We start from the raw sequence: 21,339 nt of genomic DNA, 5'->3' as shown, positions 1-21,339 counted from the left end.
CCTCTCTCTCTCTCTCTCTCTCTCTCTCTCTCTCTCTCTCTCTCTCTCTCTCTCAACAATATTAACAATTTAATTAGTTCATTAAACGCAATTCTGAAGTGGCTCGCTTATTGCTATGCGCTGATGAATCTTACAAGCAAATAGAAAACGCGACCGTTGAAAGTCGTCAACCGAAAGGCGTAACCGTTATGGCACGGTCGTTAAAATAAAAGGGAAAAGTAAACGAGGGTGGGGTGAGAAAGGAAGGAATTAAAAATATGCGGTCGACGATATAATATTTGTGCTCGTTCCTACCGGACGTTCGAGGAAATATGCCTCGCTATCGAGAACGCGCATACCTATTATACTCATATAGATGTATATAAAATGCAATAATATTTCTTTTTAATTTCAAGGAAACTGTGACGAGATAATTTCGCCAGAAACCACTTTCGTTCATCACGAGAAACCATTCATCATGTCTCATCCGTGATGAGATACGCGTTGCGTATAATCGATGAATATGCGGCGCAATAATTGAACAACTTTTACCGTTGTCGATTTGATGGATTATCGATCCGTTCACGGCATCCATGCTGGCCAGCAATCGCCGATCCTCCAGCTTTTCCTTTCTTCCGAAGAAAACCATGATAGTGACATTCAGCTTCGTGCCACCTTCCGGAATTTGAGATTCTTATCGAGCACTCTTCTCGGTTTCAACGAACTGCGCCGCGAGTTTAATTACGCTTTCACATTCACATTATTACTCCTTCAACTTTTCCATTACATGTTTACTGCATATAAAAAATTGTTATTATTCTGAAATTAAAGTATCACTTTATCTCCAGAGATTGAAGTATCACTATTTTTAGCTCCTTTAACGTGGGAAACAAGTTCGAGATTTGAATCTTGAGACTCACACGAGGTCGGCCTTGTCGAATTGTAAATCAGTATATTCAATCATTCGCGCATTAATTGTACCGTTAATTCACCATTTAAAAACACGGCTCACTAAGGAAAACCGTCTTCGTTGTTACTTTCCTCGCTGCCACTTCGCAGTGAATGGAAACACTGTCTCACACCTGCCGGGGCCCCTAGGGTCCCTGGTCCAGACGAGGGGACCGCAAGCGGCACCCCGTCAAGGTAGTGGGGCGACTAAGGAGGCGAGCCCGATGTTTGTTGACATGGCTTCGAAGTCACGTAATTCATATGTACTGTTCGCCACGCTTGGAATCCTTGAGTGATGCGGCCGATATGTATATATCACACGTGAAGAAATTGCGAGGGACAAATCCGATGCCACGGCGATGAAAGAGGCGAATGGAAGAGATTGGAGAGGGATCTCGATCGAGGAAACGTAAGCGCCACCGACTGCCGACTCACTTCGAAGATTCAAAACTGGCTTCTGCGAAGGGTCGGGGACGTCCACACAGCCAGAAACAAACCAGCTGGTGGCTGCTGCTGGACCAATGGAGGGGGCAGAACACGCAGAACGGGAAAGAAGAGAAGAAAAGTAGAAAAGAGGCGGGAATATCGCCACGCGCCAATTGTTCGACGAGTCAATTGTGATTCAGGACCTTTCTTTACGAAAATTTACGTCTTTTGTTCTATTTGAAATGATACCCTGAGGAGATAACACATGAATTATCGTACCTGTATCCGTAAAAGTAGAAAAATCGTAGAAATTAGAATCAATTCAATAAGAACCGAGACAGTTACGAGAACGGAGTAAATATAGATAGAGCGATGTCTATATAACACTTGTTTTCGAGTAACGGTACAATTTTCATGACATCTTTACAAAGAAAAAATTTATTAAATTTTATTACACATTTCTTTAAATAGTACTAAATAAATATTTGCTTACAAAAAAATTAATATTTACTCGATAAAAAAAGGATAATAAATTAATGATTTTTGTATCAAACATATGTCTATTTATATTTAACAAAAATAGAATAAATAAAGGACTCTTTCTTTAAAAACATTATAAACGTGGAAATGGCATTGTAAGAGTCACAAGATTTTCTTTTGTATTGATGTTTGTCCATAATTATGTACATTTCAACGTAAAGTGTTTCATCTGAAGAGGACCAGATTTGTTGGTCGAAACTAGTAATGTAATTAACATCCGTTTTTTTTAATCGTTACATTTATGTAAATTTTATAAGTTCATTTTAAAATATATGTATTAATTTGTTGTTAATTTTCTTTTCGTTTGACTCTTACAATGCCATTTCCACGTTTATAATATTTATATTTAGCAAATAAATTTACTTAATACTATTCAAACAAATATTTATTAAAATTTAGTAATTTTTTTTTTCAGTGTAGCGACTATCAATTTTATCGTAAAGAAACGTATTGTTTCCTCTCTCTCTTTCATTTTCACTTAAATTTAAGTCGTTCTAAAAAAAAAATGGTAATATGTCTACTTCTTTTCGAAGAGAGTAAATAACGAGGAACGAAACAATATAATAATCGCTAAAAACAAGAAGAAAGCATCCAAAGAGATGTATATGAAGAAAGCGTAATGATAAACGTAATTCAAAGAGAGAAAAGGACAAGAAGGAGAAACGTAGAAACAAATCCGATAAAAGCAGAATCTCTTTAACATCTGGATCTCACTAGCCAGAGACCGGAAGTGTTTCCATCAAGTATCGCCACGAAGAGTTCTCTATTACGAGAAAGAGGAAGCGATCAGTGGTCGCTTTTCTCGTTCAAGGTTGCGAGCACATCATCGATCGCGCCGGGTTTTCCGTCATCCAGAGAACACGTGTATGACGATCGATCGAATCGCAAACCGTCGACGAACTTTGAACGACTCACCGGTGCCGACCGATTTCGGCCCGGTTCCATAAATGTAAGATTAACCTTACCTCGGTTTAATTTACTCTATCTATCTTTTTCTAATTGTTGGAATTAAAATTTCTAAAATTGGAAAAAGATAAATGGTAAATCGAGTCAAACCGAAATTAAAGTTAACCTTGCATTTGTTGAACTGGGCCTTAAAATCCGTCTCATGCTTGTTTCTATTAATGTATTATAGTTTAATTTCGATTTAACTATCGAGATTAAAGGTAATCTACATTGATAGAAATGGATAGCATTCGAATTGATTATATTCTAATATGTATGTATACAGTATTGTTTCCAGAATTTTACATTCACTTGTGAGAATTTTTACGATGCGATATTTCGGATAATTATATAATATCTAATACCTTGATCGTTGATAATCGAAAAAGGACCTGTCGCGCAACGTTTGACAAGAAAGGCATCGGATACATTAGGGATGTTTAGCACATCTAATGATACACGTATCGTAGAAGTGAGGTTTTATCTTTGCGGTCCAACTTACACTTCGTAAATTTCTTTGCTATAGTCTTACCTGAGGTGGAGTTGAGATCTTTCTTTTGGATGACCGACGACAGAGCGGTGCACCCGCATATGTCCTCGATGACGCTTCTCCGCGATTTGTTCCTCCTCATTTCGATTGACTTTCCTCGATGATCCTGAGCGACATCACGCCTACCCCGGTCGATCACTCGGGTCCTCCGCTGTCAGGAGTCCAGCCATTCCTATGGTTCCTCGTGGACCACTTGCCGATCCCGCGGGATCGCCGTCATCGTTTCACCTCCTCGTTGTGGAAGTTCCACGTGCTGTTGCGCGCCGTCGGCTTCCCGTCGACGAATCAACGGCCCTCGGCTCGATCGGACGACGAAAACAGACGATCACGACTGTTACGCGATTGAAAACGGATCAGGATCTATTCATAGATCGAAACGACTTCGGCGATTTGGTCCAAGTGGTGTTTTCGCGTACGCGAAAGCGATACCATGCCGGCGGGACCACGGGGCGCACATGAGCCGCGCGAACCAACCGCGACCGGTACTTATAGTCGTTGGTCCGAAAGGGGTGGCCTTTGTGGCACCCTACCTATCTCCCTCTCCCTCTCTCCCACTCTCTCTTTCTCTCTCGCTCTCTCGTGGCAATTCCTCGACTCGTGGCAACGACGACTGGTACGCGTATATCCTCCCCGATCGATAGTAAGCGCACCCATGAAAGGGTCGCAAATATTCTTCGCGGGGCTGCGCGCCAAGAAGGGCTGACACAAGAAATTGTTGTTCCGAAAGTTTCCAAAAGGATAATACACTTCCTCCTTTGCTCTTTCAACCCACTGCTGACGTATCAAATTTGTTTTTATGAACGTTGACAGGACTCGTGTTAAAAAAAACAAATGAAGATAATTTTATCTCGAGATGATTAATATTTTCTTTATTACCATTCTCTTTTAATGAGGTAATTTAAATCTCTTCATATTTCAGAAAACCGGAATTATTAATTTTTTAATAATTCCTAATCTGATGTTATCTATGTTAAGTACAAAAATATTCATTTGGCATACTCTATTATTTGCTTAAAAATGTCTTATAAAAATTATTATTAAATTTTATCTAAATTAAAATTTGATGTAATATCTTTTCGCGTAATTTCATCTACGTGCAGTACGTAAAAGACAATGTGCTCTAATACTCTAAACACATCGAAACCTCTTTCATAAACGTATCACTGTATTTTAACAGCTGCTGGCAAGTAACACCAGAGGAAGTTCCGAGATGCGATAAACGCTCATAAATCGAATGCAAGACTTAGCGGTAGGTAATCCAGGTCGCGCGATGTTTGTACATTTCATGTCATTAAGACGAGATGGCGACTACTTCCAACGCACTACAGCAAGCCTTCTTATATAATGTGCTTTAAAAAAACTAAAATTGTTTCTTATAACTTGAATTGTGAATACTCACATTTTAAAATGTTACTGATCAATATCATTAATTACACCGTACTTCCCCGTATTTTCGAAAAACAGTATAATATCCCTGGAAATATCCGTGGAAGCCTCAAGAGTATTATTAAAAGCAATAATGTAGGTCAAATAATCATAGAAAGACTGAACCTCGATGAAAAAGATTTAGGCTTCTGCAATTATTAACAAAAGGATAATATTAATAATCAAAATGGGAATTATCACGACTTTTAGATACTTATTTAATGCGTTTTTTATTTTGCTTTCCATATCAATAAAAAAAATTACGTAAATATAGAAGGAGTGGATATATATAAGTTTATGTATGAAAACAAATTTTATTAAAATATCTAATATATATTATAATTTAACTTAATACACAAATCTGAATAATTTTGTTGAATCTTTAAAATAATTATGTAGACGCTCAAGTTGGTTGCCAGAATTAAAATTTTTTGCAGCATTGCTCATCATGCTTGAGCTTACAGCATTCACACTAAAAAAAAGTTTATTAAATCTTAAAACATATTTCTTTGAATATTACTAAATAAACATTTATTTACAGTAAATAAATATTTACTCAATAAAAAAACGATAGTTACATCAAATTAAAGGCTTTTACATCAAATATATGTTTATATCTAGTAAATATTTACTTAGGACTATAGAAACAAATATTTATTAAAAAGTTTTTTTTTGCATAATTATTTTGTTAGTCCAACAAAATTATTTTCAGATCTATTTCTAACTAAAATTTCAGCTACTCCAACAAAACCGTTTCTTCCGTGTGGAAAAATCTTTTCTTCAATTAAAGATGCATTTTGCGTCTTCCAACACTACATAAATTCGGATATCCATTCTCATTTATTCGCCACTCCGTCTCATGTATCTTCACTGCATTGCGATTTTCTGATCATCTCTCTCCGTCTAATCGAGATGAAAGAGCGCAACCGACCTTACGATCAGATTGGCTGATTGCTGCGAGCCAGGGATTCGATGATGATCCATGTGCGAAATGACGTGCGACAAGGACGGACGTGGCCGAGTGCAGTGACGATGCGATGATGACGGCAATTCTTCCTCTCGCAAAGTATGTCACTCGCGACGAGATGAAGCTACGCGAGGAAGGATAGATAATTGTTTTTTCACGATAACCATTGCTTGAGATTATCTTACGCGAATTACGATCGTGACGATTTTTTTTATAAAATGTATTACGTCAAATAAATGATTCGTCTGTTGATTTAATATTGCAGAAAACGTTTGTGAAGAAAAAAAAGAATTTTGTGATCGTGGATGTCGGAGTGCAATCAGCGTAAATGATAAAGACGTGACGTGAGATTTCTTAAACTATCCTGCGAGAACAAATCTCTTGAAACAATTGATAAAATCAAGAATGGAAGAGACGTCGAAGAATTGATAGTTCTTTGATTTTTATTTCGGATGGTATTATTGCCTACGCTTGAAAAGTCACGAATTCCTTTTTCAATAGTGATATCGTCTTTTTTGCAACAAGCGAAAAATGTGCGATAGTTCGACGTCTTTATTGTAGAAGGTTTTATGTAAAAATGTTAAAAGGAAGCGAGTGTGCGCGCTCAGACATTGGTACTTGTGCGTTTCGATCGTCACAATATTGAAAACGGTGCACGCCTGGTGCGATGCAATATTTCGAAACGACATGTTTCATGACAGCAGGAAATCGTTAGCAGCTTTTTGTCTTTATAGCTGACAGTAGTTTTAGACAGCAAGCGCATGCGGAAGACGCATCTGCCGTCGTAACAAATGTCCCGATCATTCTTCATTTTCATTTATTAAATTAAGCAAAGACAGTAAATTTGTTAAATTTTTTAAGACAGTATTTTATTTAATTAATCAACTCATAATATTATTCGAAGAATAATCTACTATTCTACTGGATGAGTTTATCCCGATTAGATTAATTCTTTTCCGCTTGATAAAGAAACAATCTGGATTAAAATTGATCAACTCCCGCTAACCTATTTAAAAACATATATTCGGTGCTGCATTAACCAAGCATACGTATTAGTTTCTTATCATACGAGCATATGTGGAGATAATCGTCTCTTATTGCACGTGTAGTTAAATAACAGCAACCTTGATAATAATAATAGTCAGCTGAGATTTAGTACAGTAAGTCGCATTGTCGTCCACGTTGCTTTTAAATTTTTGTCACGATGTGCAATTTTACGGTGTGATTATAAAGTTTATTGACGTAACTTGTATCGACACACTCGTTAATTCGTGACGTTTCAGGAAGAAATTTTTAATGCACGCGTAATCGTGCATCAAAAAATATTGTTTATTGTGTTCATAAATACGTGTTCATAAATACAAAACTTATCAAAAAAGCTGATACCATTCGTATCTCTTCTCCATATAATACAATTCAAAAATGTTATATACATAGATATAAATATAATTATCATAGTTATTTAAATTAAAAAATTAAAATAATTATCAATAATAATTATAACAAAATATACAATACCGATAATTACTAATATCACTTTGTTCCTGTAAAAATATTCATGATTATATGTTTAAGTATAGATGAAAATCATTGATATTGATACAAATCTTTTACAAAGACACTTTCTTATTTTTTAAAAACAAAACATTATTAATACTGATAAAAACTGATCTATTTAAATAATTAAAAAAATAAAAACCTACAATCCGTATATTTGTTACTGGTTTCTATATAAAATTAGCTAAAAATGAATTTCATAAATGCAAAAATGAAATGTTTACATTTCTTTGCAAATTCCGCGGGTTTAAATAATAGTAAGTATAATATTACATTATTTTATGTATTTATAGTTTTCTAAAACATATGTTTTATGTATATATTTTTTTTCATAATACGTCTTTAATAATAAAATCGAGACAGAGTGTAAACCGGTACACTTGTCTAAACAGACTATGTTGATTTAATCTTTATATAATGTTACATTATAGTATCAAACAGCCGTATCAAACATGAAAATAATTCGGTATTTATGGAAAATTCCTCCAAAAAACTGTCGCGTTACAGGTTTACATTTTGCCGAATAGTATAAAGTATACATATATAAATTAAAAAAATATATTTATATTGAAGAAAAAAGATTCTAAAAATTCTCATGCATAATACATTCACTTACAGATATTTACAAATGACTCCTGTAAAAAAAATAGAAAAATGACATTACTGTCTATTATATCAGTTTTAGGGCCCATTTTGGAAACTCTCATTTTTGCTTAATTTACAAAAAAGTTAATTATCGTAAAGTGGCAAACAATATTATACATACAATATAATAATTGCTGTATCATCCGATAAAGGACACTCTAATTCCTTTTTATGTTATTAAAGTTTTATCTTCTTTCAAGGAATATAGTACAAAAACACAAAGTCTTATGATGGTATCAGCGACCTTCTTCTATATCTTTCAAAGTGTATACATAAACTCTTACAGTTACAATTTTGTATTAAAGAAGAAAACTGAAAAAATAACATGAAAATGTAAAAAAAATTAAACAATATATTTTAAATTAAGATGTTTTTTTACTGAGAGAGAAAGAGAGAGAGATAATAGGTTTTCTCTTTTATTTAATTAAATTTATTGTCGTGTACAATTTAAAATTATAATTGTTCATAATAATATTTGAAATTTATGTTCCGCAATTCTTTTCTATATTTTCACACATTTTTCTTTCAATTTCTTTCTTTAACGTAAAATTACAACTTTGAAAAATGACAATGCTTATTCAGTCACATCTACGGGCTTTCCCAGATTTAGGAGATGGAAAAAAAGTCATTTTTTTCACACAAATCTTGCTTTATATAAGAAGAATCACCTTATCAGTATCAACAAATATTAGAGCACAATTAAGTCCAAGGTAGAAACACAAACGGAAGATACTTGCTCACGCGTGGGTATGTCCCTGATTTGTCGAAAGAGGTGGGAGCACGTGCCGTTGCCGCCGCGAATGCACCGAGAAGCACGCGATATATTAGTCTTCGTCGAGCGCACTCGCGAGATCGGCGGCCGCGCTAGCAGCGGTTTCCTCGATCATCACCATCCGGAGTTCGCGATTCGTAGATCGATCGATGATCATCATGGCGAGACACACGGTACGTTATCCGGCATCGTATCGAATCCCTTCCCTTTTCCTCTTTCATTCATTTTGCGACACTCGCCGAATGGAGAAACCGATTTCATCCCTTAAATCTGTTATTCATTCCTGACAATTCCCTCGGGCTTTTTCGATCAAATCATGGAGAGAAAAATTGTTTATCTAAGCTTAAGTAATAATATTTTTGAATTCTTGTATCTCTACAAAGCGAATACTTCTAAGAAGGAAAGGGAGATATGTATTTTCGATATCCTTACTTTTTGCACCACTTGTTCCCCGATCCATTCTCCTTTTCCTCCCGCGGTGCCTTTAAGAGGAGCGGCCGCGGAAATAAGTATCGACCTATCGGAGAACTCGCGATCTACCATTATTGTGACAGAGCTTTTATCCAACTTACTTCTGTTTCGATTTCACTCATGGGACAGGCACAAATGTCCTGACATATCGAATCGATAAGTCCGTGAGAGCACTTTTCGTCAGATGCGCGCTATTCGATGGAAAAGTTTCGAGGGTCCAAACTGTCTCGATTTATCACTTTCCACCTAAGCCCTCTCGCGTTCCTTTTCTTTGTCGTAGAATATACACGGTGATGCGCCCGAGGTATTAAACTCGTAGCAGTAAGTTATTTTTAGATTCAATTCTTCCGATATCGAGGTTGTCACCAATTTCGATTCACTGCGGATCTGTTGCGTCAATGTTGACTGACTCTAATCTCGATTTACTTTAACTTCTTTTTTAGTTCGTATTAATAAGACTATAAATTGATAGAACAAATAAATGCTAATTTCTAATTAAATAGAAATATCGACAGCTTTCTCCTAGCGTTTCAGAGAAAATTGGATTTTCCAGGTGACTTCGTTTCATCGATGATTAACGAGATCATTCTTCGTTTTTTTTTCCATGATCGATGTTTCAATTTTAAAGAGCAAAGGTACAGAAAGTTATCTTTTTTCCTCGTAAAAATAATGTTCATTGGCTGAAAGAAATGCTAACGATTCGTAAAATGAAGCAAAGCTTTTCGCGGTTACCGCATATCTAAGTTCAGAATTCGCCAATATACCAGCGCAGTTGAAAGTTTGAATGATAATATCTAGATTATCTAATTTTATTTTCTAAATTTTTTGTGCAATTTTTGTACGTTCCGTTCATTCATGTATATGTAATCGTAATAGAGGGACACGAAAAATTCGACACGAATTTCATGGCATATCCTGGCAATCCGAATTCTTTCAGCCTCTTCAACTTCTAATACTATTTGCCTTCGTGATCGTCATCGGTCAGTCACGAACAGGTAGGTCAATTGATTTAATATCTCGCTTATCTAATTATTAGTGTAACGAATACTCGGCAAATATGCAATTTGATCGTTATTTATGGAAATGTAGATATCGAGGGATAAATTCAATAAATTTTAATATGTATGTTGTTTGTATTTTAAACGTTGAATCATTTATATAGTTCCAAATACCAACGACACCAATATTTATAACAAGGATGAGACTCAATTCAGGAAACCGTTCTTTTTGGAAGAAACATACTTTCGTGTCTTTTCTTCGTTCACCTTCAATGGCTCGTGGATTTCTGACGACGAAATTATAGTTGGAGACGAAATTACAGGCGATATTACTATTACTGATGTAAAATCAGGAGAAACGAGACACATTTTTAATGGAACAGATTTACCAGTAAGGATATTTTATGTTTTACTATCCAATTTAATGTTTGAGATTTTAATTTGTAATTGATGTTTAGTTATCAGAGTGATACTACGAGTGTTTATAAATATCCGTGACACTGCAACGGAAGTTAAATAAAATCTTCTTTATGAGTTATCAATGTCATTTATAATTAAATATAAAAAGAATATTTTTCAATTTGTCAATACTTCCAATGAGTTATTCAGAACAATTTGTTCTACTTTACTTTAATATGTTTCTATCTCTCAAAATAAATTCCTACAAGACGTTTAGATTAAATAACAGACATTTTTCTTAAAACTCAATGTTGCAATTGTTTTAGCTGTCATACAAATTCAGTACAGCAACTATTTCAGCCGACAAGCAGTATATTCTCATTAGTTACAATTCTATACAAGTAAGTGATTAATTGTTTAATATCTTTTCGCTCGTTGAAATACAATGAGAACTAAAATAAATGGATTTGAGCAGGTGTTCAGATACTCGACCCTCAAAAATTATGTGGTGTATGACATTCAGAACGGGTAAGTTTATTCGTTTATATTTTTACAGCTTGCATATATACTGCCGTTGATAATATTAACTATTCCTTGATAAGCTTGATTGCGAAACTACGCGTGGCCTACACAGTGAATTTCTATCTTTTACATTTCTAAATGAGGCAATACGTTAATGCATTTGGGTCATCACTTTGTGATAGGTTTCAAAGACACACGAGATAATAATCGCATATATTTCTTTAATCAGTTTCAGTAAACTTTACATCTGTATATCTTCTTAGAAATTTTACTTATTATTTTAATGTTCAATCATTTATTGTACAAGTATTTCAAATACATAATATTTCCTTTTTTAACACAACAATTTCATTGAATCCATTCAGTAGATTTTTTCATTTGTGTTTTATTATTATCTCCAATTAAATCTTTATCTCAGTCATAACTGACATAAAAATTGTGTATTTATGTTTATATAAATATATTTATAAACGGACGTTTTTTTCCATCATAAAAAAAATACTTTTAATAAAATGTTTTCTATATGTTTGCAGTGCATTTGAAGAGATCGCGAATGAATCTTTTATCTCGTTGGCGTTATGGTCGCCTATTGGCAGTGACTTGGTTTATGTTCTCGATAACGATATTTATCATATGACTTTCAATCGTAGCCAGAATGTAGTGCGAAGATTGACAACGAGCGGCGAAGCCAACATAGTTTACAATGGAATTACGGATTGGGTATACGAAGGTAAATTTTATATTTTAATTATATTTTATATCATACATAAAAAATATATATATAATATGTAAAAAATATCAATTTTAAAGAAAAATTGTGCAAAGTATATCGCGTCAGTGACGGATAATTACAAATAGCACAATGGTGAATATTGATTACAGAGGAAGTATTTCGATCTGCGACTGCAGTGTGGTTTTCACCGGATGGCCAATACTTGGCCTTTGCAACTTTCAACGATACTGTAGTAAAGGACATGGCATATTTTCATTACGGCACTCCTGGTTCTCTTGAAGACCAATATCCTACGGAAGTGAAGATAAAGTATCCCAAGGTAAGATTTTACTTCAAAAAGCTTTTCCAAATTTACATATTCAATATAAATTTGTCTGAAGAACAAAATTGATATTTCCAAATATATATTTCTAAATATTTTAAAACATTTCTAAACTCGATAGTATCTTTTAAATGTCTTTCTCTTTTCTACTTATATGTATCAACTATTTAGTTTCGATTATGAAAAATTGGTAGTAACATTTTATTAACAATGCAGCAACGTTACTAAAATTATTCGAATTGTTCCGACATGATAATACTGATAAGTCACCACAGAAAACTCGGTTAATCATCTCCACTGGATGAAATCGGTTATTGCCGTAACGAGTTGAAAGGACCGCCGTTCTTCCGTTTAACTTGAGTTTATTCTACCATAGATCCATTTTCCGCGTGCATGTGTCGGCACGTGCGGATAATCCAATTGTCGAAGTGCGCTGGCAGAAGCAATCTTCCGTGAAAAAAGCCCGCAAACCATTTCTGCTTTTACGTCAGGTCCTCATTTCTCAAAAGCGACAAGCGGATCTTTCTTCTTTATTATATCTTTATTAATTTTTCGAATTAATCAAATTAAAATTATTCAAGTGATTAATTTCTAATATATTTAAATATCCCACTTACGCTTTTTTTTTTATTAAATAATTTATGGCAAAAATTATACACACATTTACACATTTTTTTGAAAGATATAGTGATAAAGTAATGTTCTCAAAGAAATATTTTAAAGCTCGAAATCTCTCAGCTTTCAAATCCTTTCAAGCTTTTTCCTCGGTGATGCTTCTGCACCATGTGGTACCATCTGAAAGTCGGATGTGAAAAATTGACAAAAAAAATTTCAACTCTGAGATCATGTACGAAGTCGAAAAATTCTTTTTCAATTTCGCTTGAGATCTTCTAAAAGCATATAAAATATCCTCTCAAACACTTTAAAAATTAAGTTAATTTTTTCTCGCGAGTTACAGTAATCGATATTGATGTGTATAAAAATACATTTCAACTACATTTAACAATTAATATATTCGGAAACTTTAATTATCTTCTATTATTTCTAGAATAAAATATTAAATATTTTAAGCGTACTTTTATTGATACGCATTAAATAAAATTAATATTACCTACCTATAATGTGATAAAAAAAATATCATTAAATATTTACTTTTAAAGTAAATTTCTTTTCAAAGAAATTATGTTTTCTAAGAGAAGAATTATCCTACATTTTTTATTTTTTTCTTTTTATATAGAAGTATCACTACTTTTTCTTTTTCGGTTTCAATAACATATAAAGATGTTATCTTTAAAGTGTTTTTACGATGTCGTATATACCTTGTACTTATCTATAATATCATTTATATCAATGAAAAAATATCATTATATTTTATATATTTTCAGGCAGGTACACCGAACCCGGTAGTATCTCTATCGGTAATCGATTTATTCGATCCATTGTCAAAAGCAGTTATTTTGAAAGCGCCCATTAATGAGGTGACAAGGCAAGTGATTTTTGTGATAACAACAAATATTTTTGTCTTCGAACGATATTATGATCATGTTTAACGTACTAACATTTACGTTCACAGTGACAACGTTCTATACGTCGTGAGCTGGTGGAACAAAACACACGTAATAGCGACATGGACGAATCGCGTGCAGAACCAATCCCAGATGACCATGTACAGTATACAAGGTGATGCCAAATTGGTTTTGTCCGACGAGGAGACTGAAGGCTGGCTTCAACCGAATCGTCCTATAAGAACTCGTGATTACATATTGCTTTTACGACGGGAACCTTCTGGCACCAGCGCCGGCAGATTCCGACATATAAACAGGTGAGTAAAAGCTATTAAGATGTGTATTTGTGAAATGAAGATACATTTATAAATAAATAATGTGAAGATACATTTACAGATATAGATAAATATCGTTATTTATTGAACATTTTATCATAGAATCAAATCTTTTCTCAAGCTACTTTATAATGAGATATAAACATATATTTATTTATAAATTAGAGTATATCTTTATAAATTCACGAAGAAAATTACGATTCTCTCTGAGAATATTCTGTGAGTTTTCACATCTGGATTCTGAATAAATCGTAAAATTAAGTTTCTCCAATGTAATCTTGTAGCTGAGAAAAGAGTTTGACATCGTGATTCCCAAAATGTCAAAAATTTTTTGAAGTTTGCTACCTTCTTTTCGTAATTTTATTCGTGCCATTTCGTTAGGTATGAATATAAGGATGGTCAGTTTATTATGCCATTGGATCTAACGCCCGGTCCCTCCGAAGTTCACACGATCCTAGCAGCCGATTCGCCCAGAGGCAAAGTTTACTATCTCGCCACTGCGCCGGGTGAACCGTCGCAGAGGAATTTGTATTCGGTGCCTCTGGATGGAAGCCAGAAACCGACTTGCATATCTTGCAAGTTGCTCACGCCGGAAGGTAAGTCCTCGAAATCACGAATATGAGTGAAAATAGAGCGAGCAATCAAGGGAGAGAGAAAGAGAGAGGAGGAGGAAAAGTAACATTTGGTATTTTTCATCAATTTAGACGATAAGCTTCACGTTCATGCACGAACGTGATGGGTCTATCTCACGAGAACATTCAACGACGTCAGAATATTCTATTTAAACTACAGCGTCTCTCGTGGGGAAAATATTTTACGCAAGAAGCATGAAACCTTCATAGTCCTTAATGCCTGATCATTCGTTTTACTTAGATTCGCGTCCGACCGTCGAACGAGACCTGAAGCTCGGGAGATGTGTACTTAAGCGGCGTCCCATAAGTGGCGGAGGAGAAATTTCGGGACTCATCGTCGACGGCATTTGTAACTTGTTCGAGCGATAGGTACACGTTCCAATTAAAACGGAAAGTCCATCGGGAGTAATCTCATCTGACGAAAGCCGCAACTCGCTTTCATGAATATTTAGCACGTGTATGTGTGTATATGTGAGGGGGTTAGCAGACTCGCGGGAAAGATCTACGCGAAGTAACGATATGATGTAATCTACGGGAACTTCACCCCAGTAGAACACACATCGTCCGCAATTTTCCCTCGCATATTTCTGCAGCCCGCCGAAAGTTGCGCGAATTCAGGTAAAAATTTCCCAATTCTTCTCCCGTATGGATCCGGCGCGCGCGAACTTATCTCCTCGGCTACGCGAGGAGATTCCAAAAGATTCGACTCTTAATTCTTGCGCGAGACGTCTCTCGTGACGACATAAAAGAGGCAAGACTGAAATATTACTATTCGCGCAAGAGTTTTTCTGGCTATCAGTGACAGCTGCGTCTACCAGACTGAGCGCTCTCTATTGCGTGAAAAAAAGATTGATTCACCAGACTAGTTGCGCCTGCGAGAAAACTCAAGTCTATGAGAGGCTTGTAGCTCGACTGATATACTCTACATCCGTTAAAATACGATGTTTGCTGGAATTTATTTCTATCGGCGAAAAGTAGGAAGTGTTGAAATTTATACCTCTCCTGCTTTTCTTTCGATGGAAAGTTAGCAACATACGTTGGTAGGCAGAATTCCATGCACGTTTCGATATTACTTAAATACATACATCGGAATACATAAATTCGAAAATGAAAGCGGAAATAACTATGCGCGAGAGCAACATCAAATTTGGAGAGAATTGAAACGGCAGGAATATTTCGTTATGTAGAAGAAGGAAGTGTAAAAATTCTCTCTACAGAAAAATTCTCACGAATTTAAATGTTGCAGGAAACAGATGCACTTACGCTACCGCATCTTTTTCAAGACAAAGGTCGTACTACGCACTTACTTGTTCCGGGCCCGATCCAATTACAGTGACGATTAATGACAATAATCATCAGCCAGTCTTGACCTGGAATACTAATAAGCTGGTGAGAATACTTTTGTCACGACGATTAATGCCGCAACAAAGAAATTTCAACATTACCGTGAACGGTTATGACTGCAAAGTCAGGTTGCTCTTGCCGCCAGATTTCGACGAAAGCAAGTCATACCCCTTGATGCTATTCGTGTAAGTACCCAAGTTTTTCTAATATGAATAACGAAATTTGACAATGTAAAAATACCAGCCAACATTTTTCTACATGATAGTACATTAAAGGAAATTTATACTTTTACGCTTAGCAACAAGATTTTTTTATTATAAAGATAAAAATATAGAAATGAAGCTTATACTAATAAAATTTAATAACGTAGGTATATATTAGACAAATCTCAGTTTTATTGTGAGGTGTATACATTTCCGTATTGGTCACATTATGTTTTAAATCGTGCTTGATTCGAAGACGAATGTCTACGAATATCTTTATGACAATATCGTGTATAGATAAAAAAAAAGTTTAAGATAAATTTTTAAATTTTTCATAATAAAATAACAGCTTTAAGAAAAAAAAAACATTTTGCTTAGTAGAACCTTCTTGTTTTGCACATAGATTTAAATAAATTAAAATTTAAATAAATAGATTTAAATAAATTAAAGCCATAGTTTTTCTTACTATTTTATCACAAGTCTAATTACACATTTTTCAAGAAAAATTCACTTTTTTCATTGTGTGTTAGTTTTATATATATATATATATATATATATATATATAGTTTTTTTAAAGATTTGACTAGGACCGAGTGTTAATGTTTACTATTATACATATATCGTTAATGCGGCTACACCACAATTAAAATCGGCACACGTTATGATTGATCAGCACGCGAAAGGATTGCAATCTCCATTTAAAATTGGATCGAGTCTGTTTGCTTGGCCGATTCATGCCGAGACTTTTGAAACGATCGATTACCTTTAATGACCCTCGCTCACTTTTTCCTTCTTTTTTAAGAAGCATTCGCGACGTATCGAGCGTTCCATTTATTTAGAAATTCATGGTACCCATTTGTAGCTCGGAGATGGATAAAATCGAACGCCGCGTGTTGAAGGAGATGAAAACTGAAAGCTATTCTTCGATTCGCATTTTCATTTCTGTTAAACATCTCGTAAAACATTAAAACCCGCAGCTACGCTGGTCCAAACACAGTCAGAATCATTGATGAAGCCAGGTATGGATACGAGCATTATCTGACGACCAACCGAAGCATAGTTCATGCGTCGATCGATGTAAGAGGATCGGCCTTTAAAGGCAGTAACATGCTCTTTGAAATATACCGGAAGTTGGGTACCGTAGAAATTGAAGATACTATCGCCGTCACCGAGTGAGTAATGCGAAACCGATCAAAAATTACTTTGTTTCCGGCAGTGAATGTCGCTTTAAAAATAAAAACGTCCTTTGCCATAGAATTTTGCAGAAACAGTATAGTTGGATCGACGCGAACAGGACCGGTATATGGGGCTGGAGCTACGGTGGTTTTACTACTGGTATGGTGATGATCCAAGATACCAACTCTGTCTTCAAATGCGGCATATCCATCGCGCCCGTATCTTCCTGGATTTATTACGGTAATTAAAAAGAAAAAGAGAATTTCATTTCTTTTAGCACTAATTTTGACATCCTAGGGTAGAATAAGGCTTTTTCATCTATTTCTCGCAATAATGTTTATATTTCTGAACAGCGCGCATATCGAATTTTTAACGTTGTGCTGTCAAAGAACAATCATGATTGTATTGTATAATGTAGTCGTAAGCTACCGTAAAGATATAATTTGCTACTGTTAATTTTCATTCTACTTTCAAATTAAAATTGATAGAACAGCCCCACCTTACCTTATGATGATTTCAAATAATTTCGGCGTATTATTAATTTGAACATCGAGCTTCAGCAACATTCTCCCGATCGCTACCCGATTTATAGATTCCATCTATACGGAAAGATTCATGGGTCTGCCAACTCCAGAGGACAATCTTGATGGTTACAATCGCACGGATATTTCACGACGATCGGAAGGAATGCGCGGCAAAAAGTACATGCTGATACATGGTACCGAGGATGACAACGTGCACTACCAGCAGGCGTTGGCGCTTGCCAAGTCGTTGGAGCATAATGACATCCTGTTCGAACAGGTCACGTACACGGACGAAGCGCACTCTCTCGAAAACGTGGCCCCTCACCTTTATCACACAATGGACAAATTTTGGGGCGAATGCTTCGGGTGGGGAAGAGATCACTGATCAGACTCACTAAAGAAGAGAATCGCCTTCACGGCCGCAATCTCGTTTGCGCTGTACGTCAGGAACCGTAATCTTAAATAATATCGCATAAAGGAAATATTACAGATTTCTAAACTAAATACTACATAAAGGAAATATTATAAATTTTCCTAGTATTTTCGTATGCGATACTTTTCAAGAATTAAGGCTCAGATTTATGACAAGAAACATAACTGGGATGAATATCGAGAATAATCGAAGACTTATTTTGAATTTGTTTAGACTTGATTTTGATTTACATAAATTCGACGAAAGAAGTACTCAGAGTGCCTCTTAAATATTAATGACGTTAGAGTGCTTATCATTAAAGTTAAGATTGGCTGTTCTAAGAACTTTCGACCGAATCTTGAAAATGTCGAAAATAACGATGGAAAATATTATAGAAGTAAATTTTAAACCAATGTAAACATTTTATTTTTTATCAGTAGTCAAAAAAAGAATTTATATAAAAATATATTGTTTGAGAAAGGAAGAAAACTTCATATCGATATATTTTACAATCGTAATATTTGGTATTAACACCATTAATATATTTAAATAGATTAAATTTGATCGTATAAAATTGACCTAAATTTGTATGAAAGAGATAATTATCTAATATATTTGCCTGTGTGTATGTTATTAAATTTATCTTCACGTTCATTTCATTGATCTCGATGGAAAATCTCTACCAAAGAAATTTTTGCCTGTAAATAATATACACAAAAGTTCCTGTTACTATTTAGTGCCAAATATTAATTGCGATTTAATAATTCTTGACTTGTTCATCGATCAGAATGAAGAAAGTTCGTTCGTGTCGTAAATGCTATGCACGAATACGTGTTAGTTAAAATTTATAAAAATATATAAAAATATATAAATCTCTTTTCTTACATAGAATGGCATCTACTCTTCAAACGTGCCTTTCCATCTTTTATATCGTCCTATAAATATATCCAAGTAAATTTATTATATCTTTTGAAATCTAGCACAAATAAAAAGAACTTTTTCGAAGAATAAAAAAATATATTTTCTATATTTCACAAGATTAATGTCTTAACCTGTATATTTCCTAATCCATATATTTTCGTATACCTAGTAATTATAGTTTTTATTATAATAATTACGCGTTCTTAAAACGGAGCCAGATTATATTGATACATTCTTTGAATAATGCTAATTTATACACTTGTTTTACATTAAGCATATTTTGTAAGCAATTGTCGTTGCAGAGGTCATGTACGATGTACGTCGATAATTTAATATTAAAAAGAGAGATTTGCAATATAAAAAATTTTATTTGAAGACTAGAGAATTTCATATTAATTTACTTTCTAAGAATACAAACAGCCGTAACCAATCGTTGTTGTTCATAGCACAGCAAATCTCAAAACCTATCTCTCTGCTCAATGACCTAGATTTTCGTATTTTCGGCCAGAACAAAATAAGTTTTGTTTTCCTTTCTTTTTATGGAATATAATATAATAAACGTGTATAATATATACTTCTTTTGTCTCGTTCTTTCAACCGCTGACGATTATATTTTTGTCCATCACATCGTTTTACCTGTCCAACTCGATCAGTCGACCCGGACCGCCCAGCGCGCTCGGACAAAGTCACTTTTGGAAAAATTTAATCATTCCATCCATCGTGTCCACGTATCCCCTTCTTGTATGTTGAGTGTGGGCGAATTTTCGAGGCAACTTGGCTCGCTGACCTGGAATCTTCGACAGTTGGAGAGAAAAATGTTTGCTCAAGCATCGATCGAGTTTTCACGAAGTTCATGACTCTTCTCGGTCAGCGAAGATCAACAAGATTCTTGAATATTTAATTTAGATTTTCAATTTTTAAATGTTATTTTCGATATTGCTTAATCGTCGCTTTGTATCGATATCGCTGTTATCAGCGATCTTTGCAAGAGAACATTTTTTTCCGTCACATTTTTTTGTAACATTTTTGCCGTACCTTTATCGTTTATTGAATATTCACTCGTGTCTGAACAAAATTTCGCGCGTTGCGCCGATAAAGTATGTGCCAAGAAATTACACAGTTCCATTAATTGTTATTGCTATTTCGTTTTTAATCATACACTAAAGGATTTAAATTAATTGTAAGTAAAATTACGATTGAAAACCATTTTTTTTTTAAAGCCAATACAAGCATTAATAATGAAGAAAGACACGGCGATAACCCGAAAACCTTCTAGTATAATTGAAGAAAATACCCATGAAAGCCTCAAATGCGTCACCTTATTATGATGTAAATTTTTAATAGAAACATAAAAAGCGATTAATCTCATCATAATGAGTAAAGAACAAATGAACAAATGAAAAAAAAATGACGAGAGCAGTAAAGGTTAATAATAAACATATTTTAATAACAAAATAAAACATACTCTTATTAATCTATTGCTACACAATATAATACGGATGCGACACACTCCGCTCACATAATAGCATTAGAGACAGTAGGATCGATATTTTCATTCTCTCATATATTCACATCAAGTTGTATCATCGAAATTGCAAGGAAATAATATTAACGATTAACGACATCAAATATCCACCTCGATGAGAATTGAAGTGAGATCTCTCGTCCGTGTATGATATATACACACACTTTAACGATGCTTTAATAGCAGAAGAACATCGCGAAGGTTGTTTTGGCACGCGATAGATAATCAAATTGATTTAGGTATATTTTGGAATGATTCCTTTTCGATAAGATCAAATTGCTGCGAATACATTTCTGTAGTCTTAAGATCACGGTTGGAAACTAATCAAAACTCGGATTCTGAATATTCTGATTAAATGTATAATTAAAAATATTTTATATAATGTTCAGAATATTTCTGTCTTGTGCCGTTAACGCACAGAACGTACAAATTTTTTCAAAATTAACTAGAAATAATTTAATCAAAGTCAATGGGAAAATGCAAGCAGTAGTCTCTAAAAATAGTTAAAAATTTTATCTCTTTGTAGGCACAGTGGATTTTTATATACGAGTCTAAATTTTTTT

At 34.4% G+C, this 21,339-nt stretch overlaps 1 protein-coding gene across 1 annotated transcript; it reads left to right on the top strand.

The window, feature by feature from the left end:
* The first annotated feature begins 8,828 nt into the window (after positions 1 to 8,828).
* On the top strand, positions 8,829 to 18,430 carry LOC108779539 (venom dipeptidyl peptidase 4). The gene is made up of 14 exons (XM_018546968.1): positions 8,829 to 8,927; positions 10,163 to 10,220; positions 10,388 to 10,614; positions 10,949 to 11,023; positions 11,098 to 11,150; positions 11,678 to 11,874; positions 12,027 to 12,196; positions 13,585 to 13,685; positions 13,773 to 14,021; positions 14,421 to 14,635; positions 15,918 to 16,200; positions 17,196 to 17,390; positions 17,474 to 17,634; positions 17,987 to 18,430. The coding sequence occupies exons 1-14, from the start codon at positions 8,904 to 8,906 to the stop codon at positions 18,301 to 18,303; spliced, it is 2,325 nt and encodes a 774-aa protein (XP_018402470.1). The 5' UTR covers positions 8,829 to 8,903; the 3' UTR covers positions 18,304 to 18,430.
* The last annotated feature ends 2,909 nt before the right edge of the window (positions 18,431 to 21,339 follow it).

The sequence above is a fragment of the Cyphomyrmex costatus genome, unplaced genomic scaffold (assembly GCF_001594065.2).
Source record: "Cyphomyrmex costatus isolate MS0001 unplaced genomic scaffold, Ccosl1.0 scaffold60, whole genome shotgun sequence".
Taxonomy (NCBI): domain Eukaryota; kingdom Metazoa; phylum Arthropoda; class Insecta; order Hymenoptera; family Formicidae; genus Cyphomyrmex; species Cyphomyrmex costatus.
The sequence above is the reverse complement of the archived record's forward strand: the minus strand, read 5'-3'. Positions and strand labels throughout refer to the sequence as shown.

What these genes read in the sequence shown, in the direction of transcription:
- LOC108779539 (XM_018546968.1), top strand. Translation starts at nt 8,904, where the DNA reads ATGATCATCATGGCGAGACACACG. An exon ending in TTAGTTACAATTCTATACAA is followed by an intron (nt 11,024 to 11,097) that starts GTAAGTGATTAA and finishes GGATTTGAGCAG; the next exon opens with GTGTTCAGATACTCGACCCT. An exon ending in TACGGATTGGGTATACGAAG is followed by an intron (nt 11,875 to 12,026) that starts GTAAATTTTATA and finishes TATTGATTACAG; the next exon opens with AGGAAGTATTTCGATCTGCG.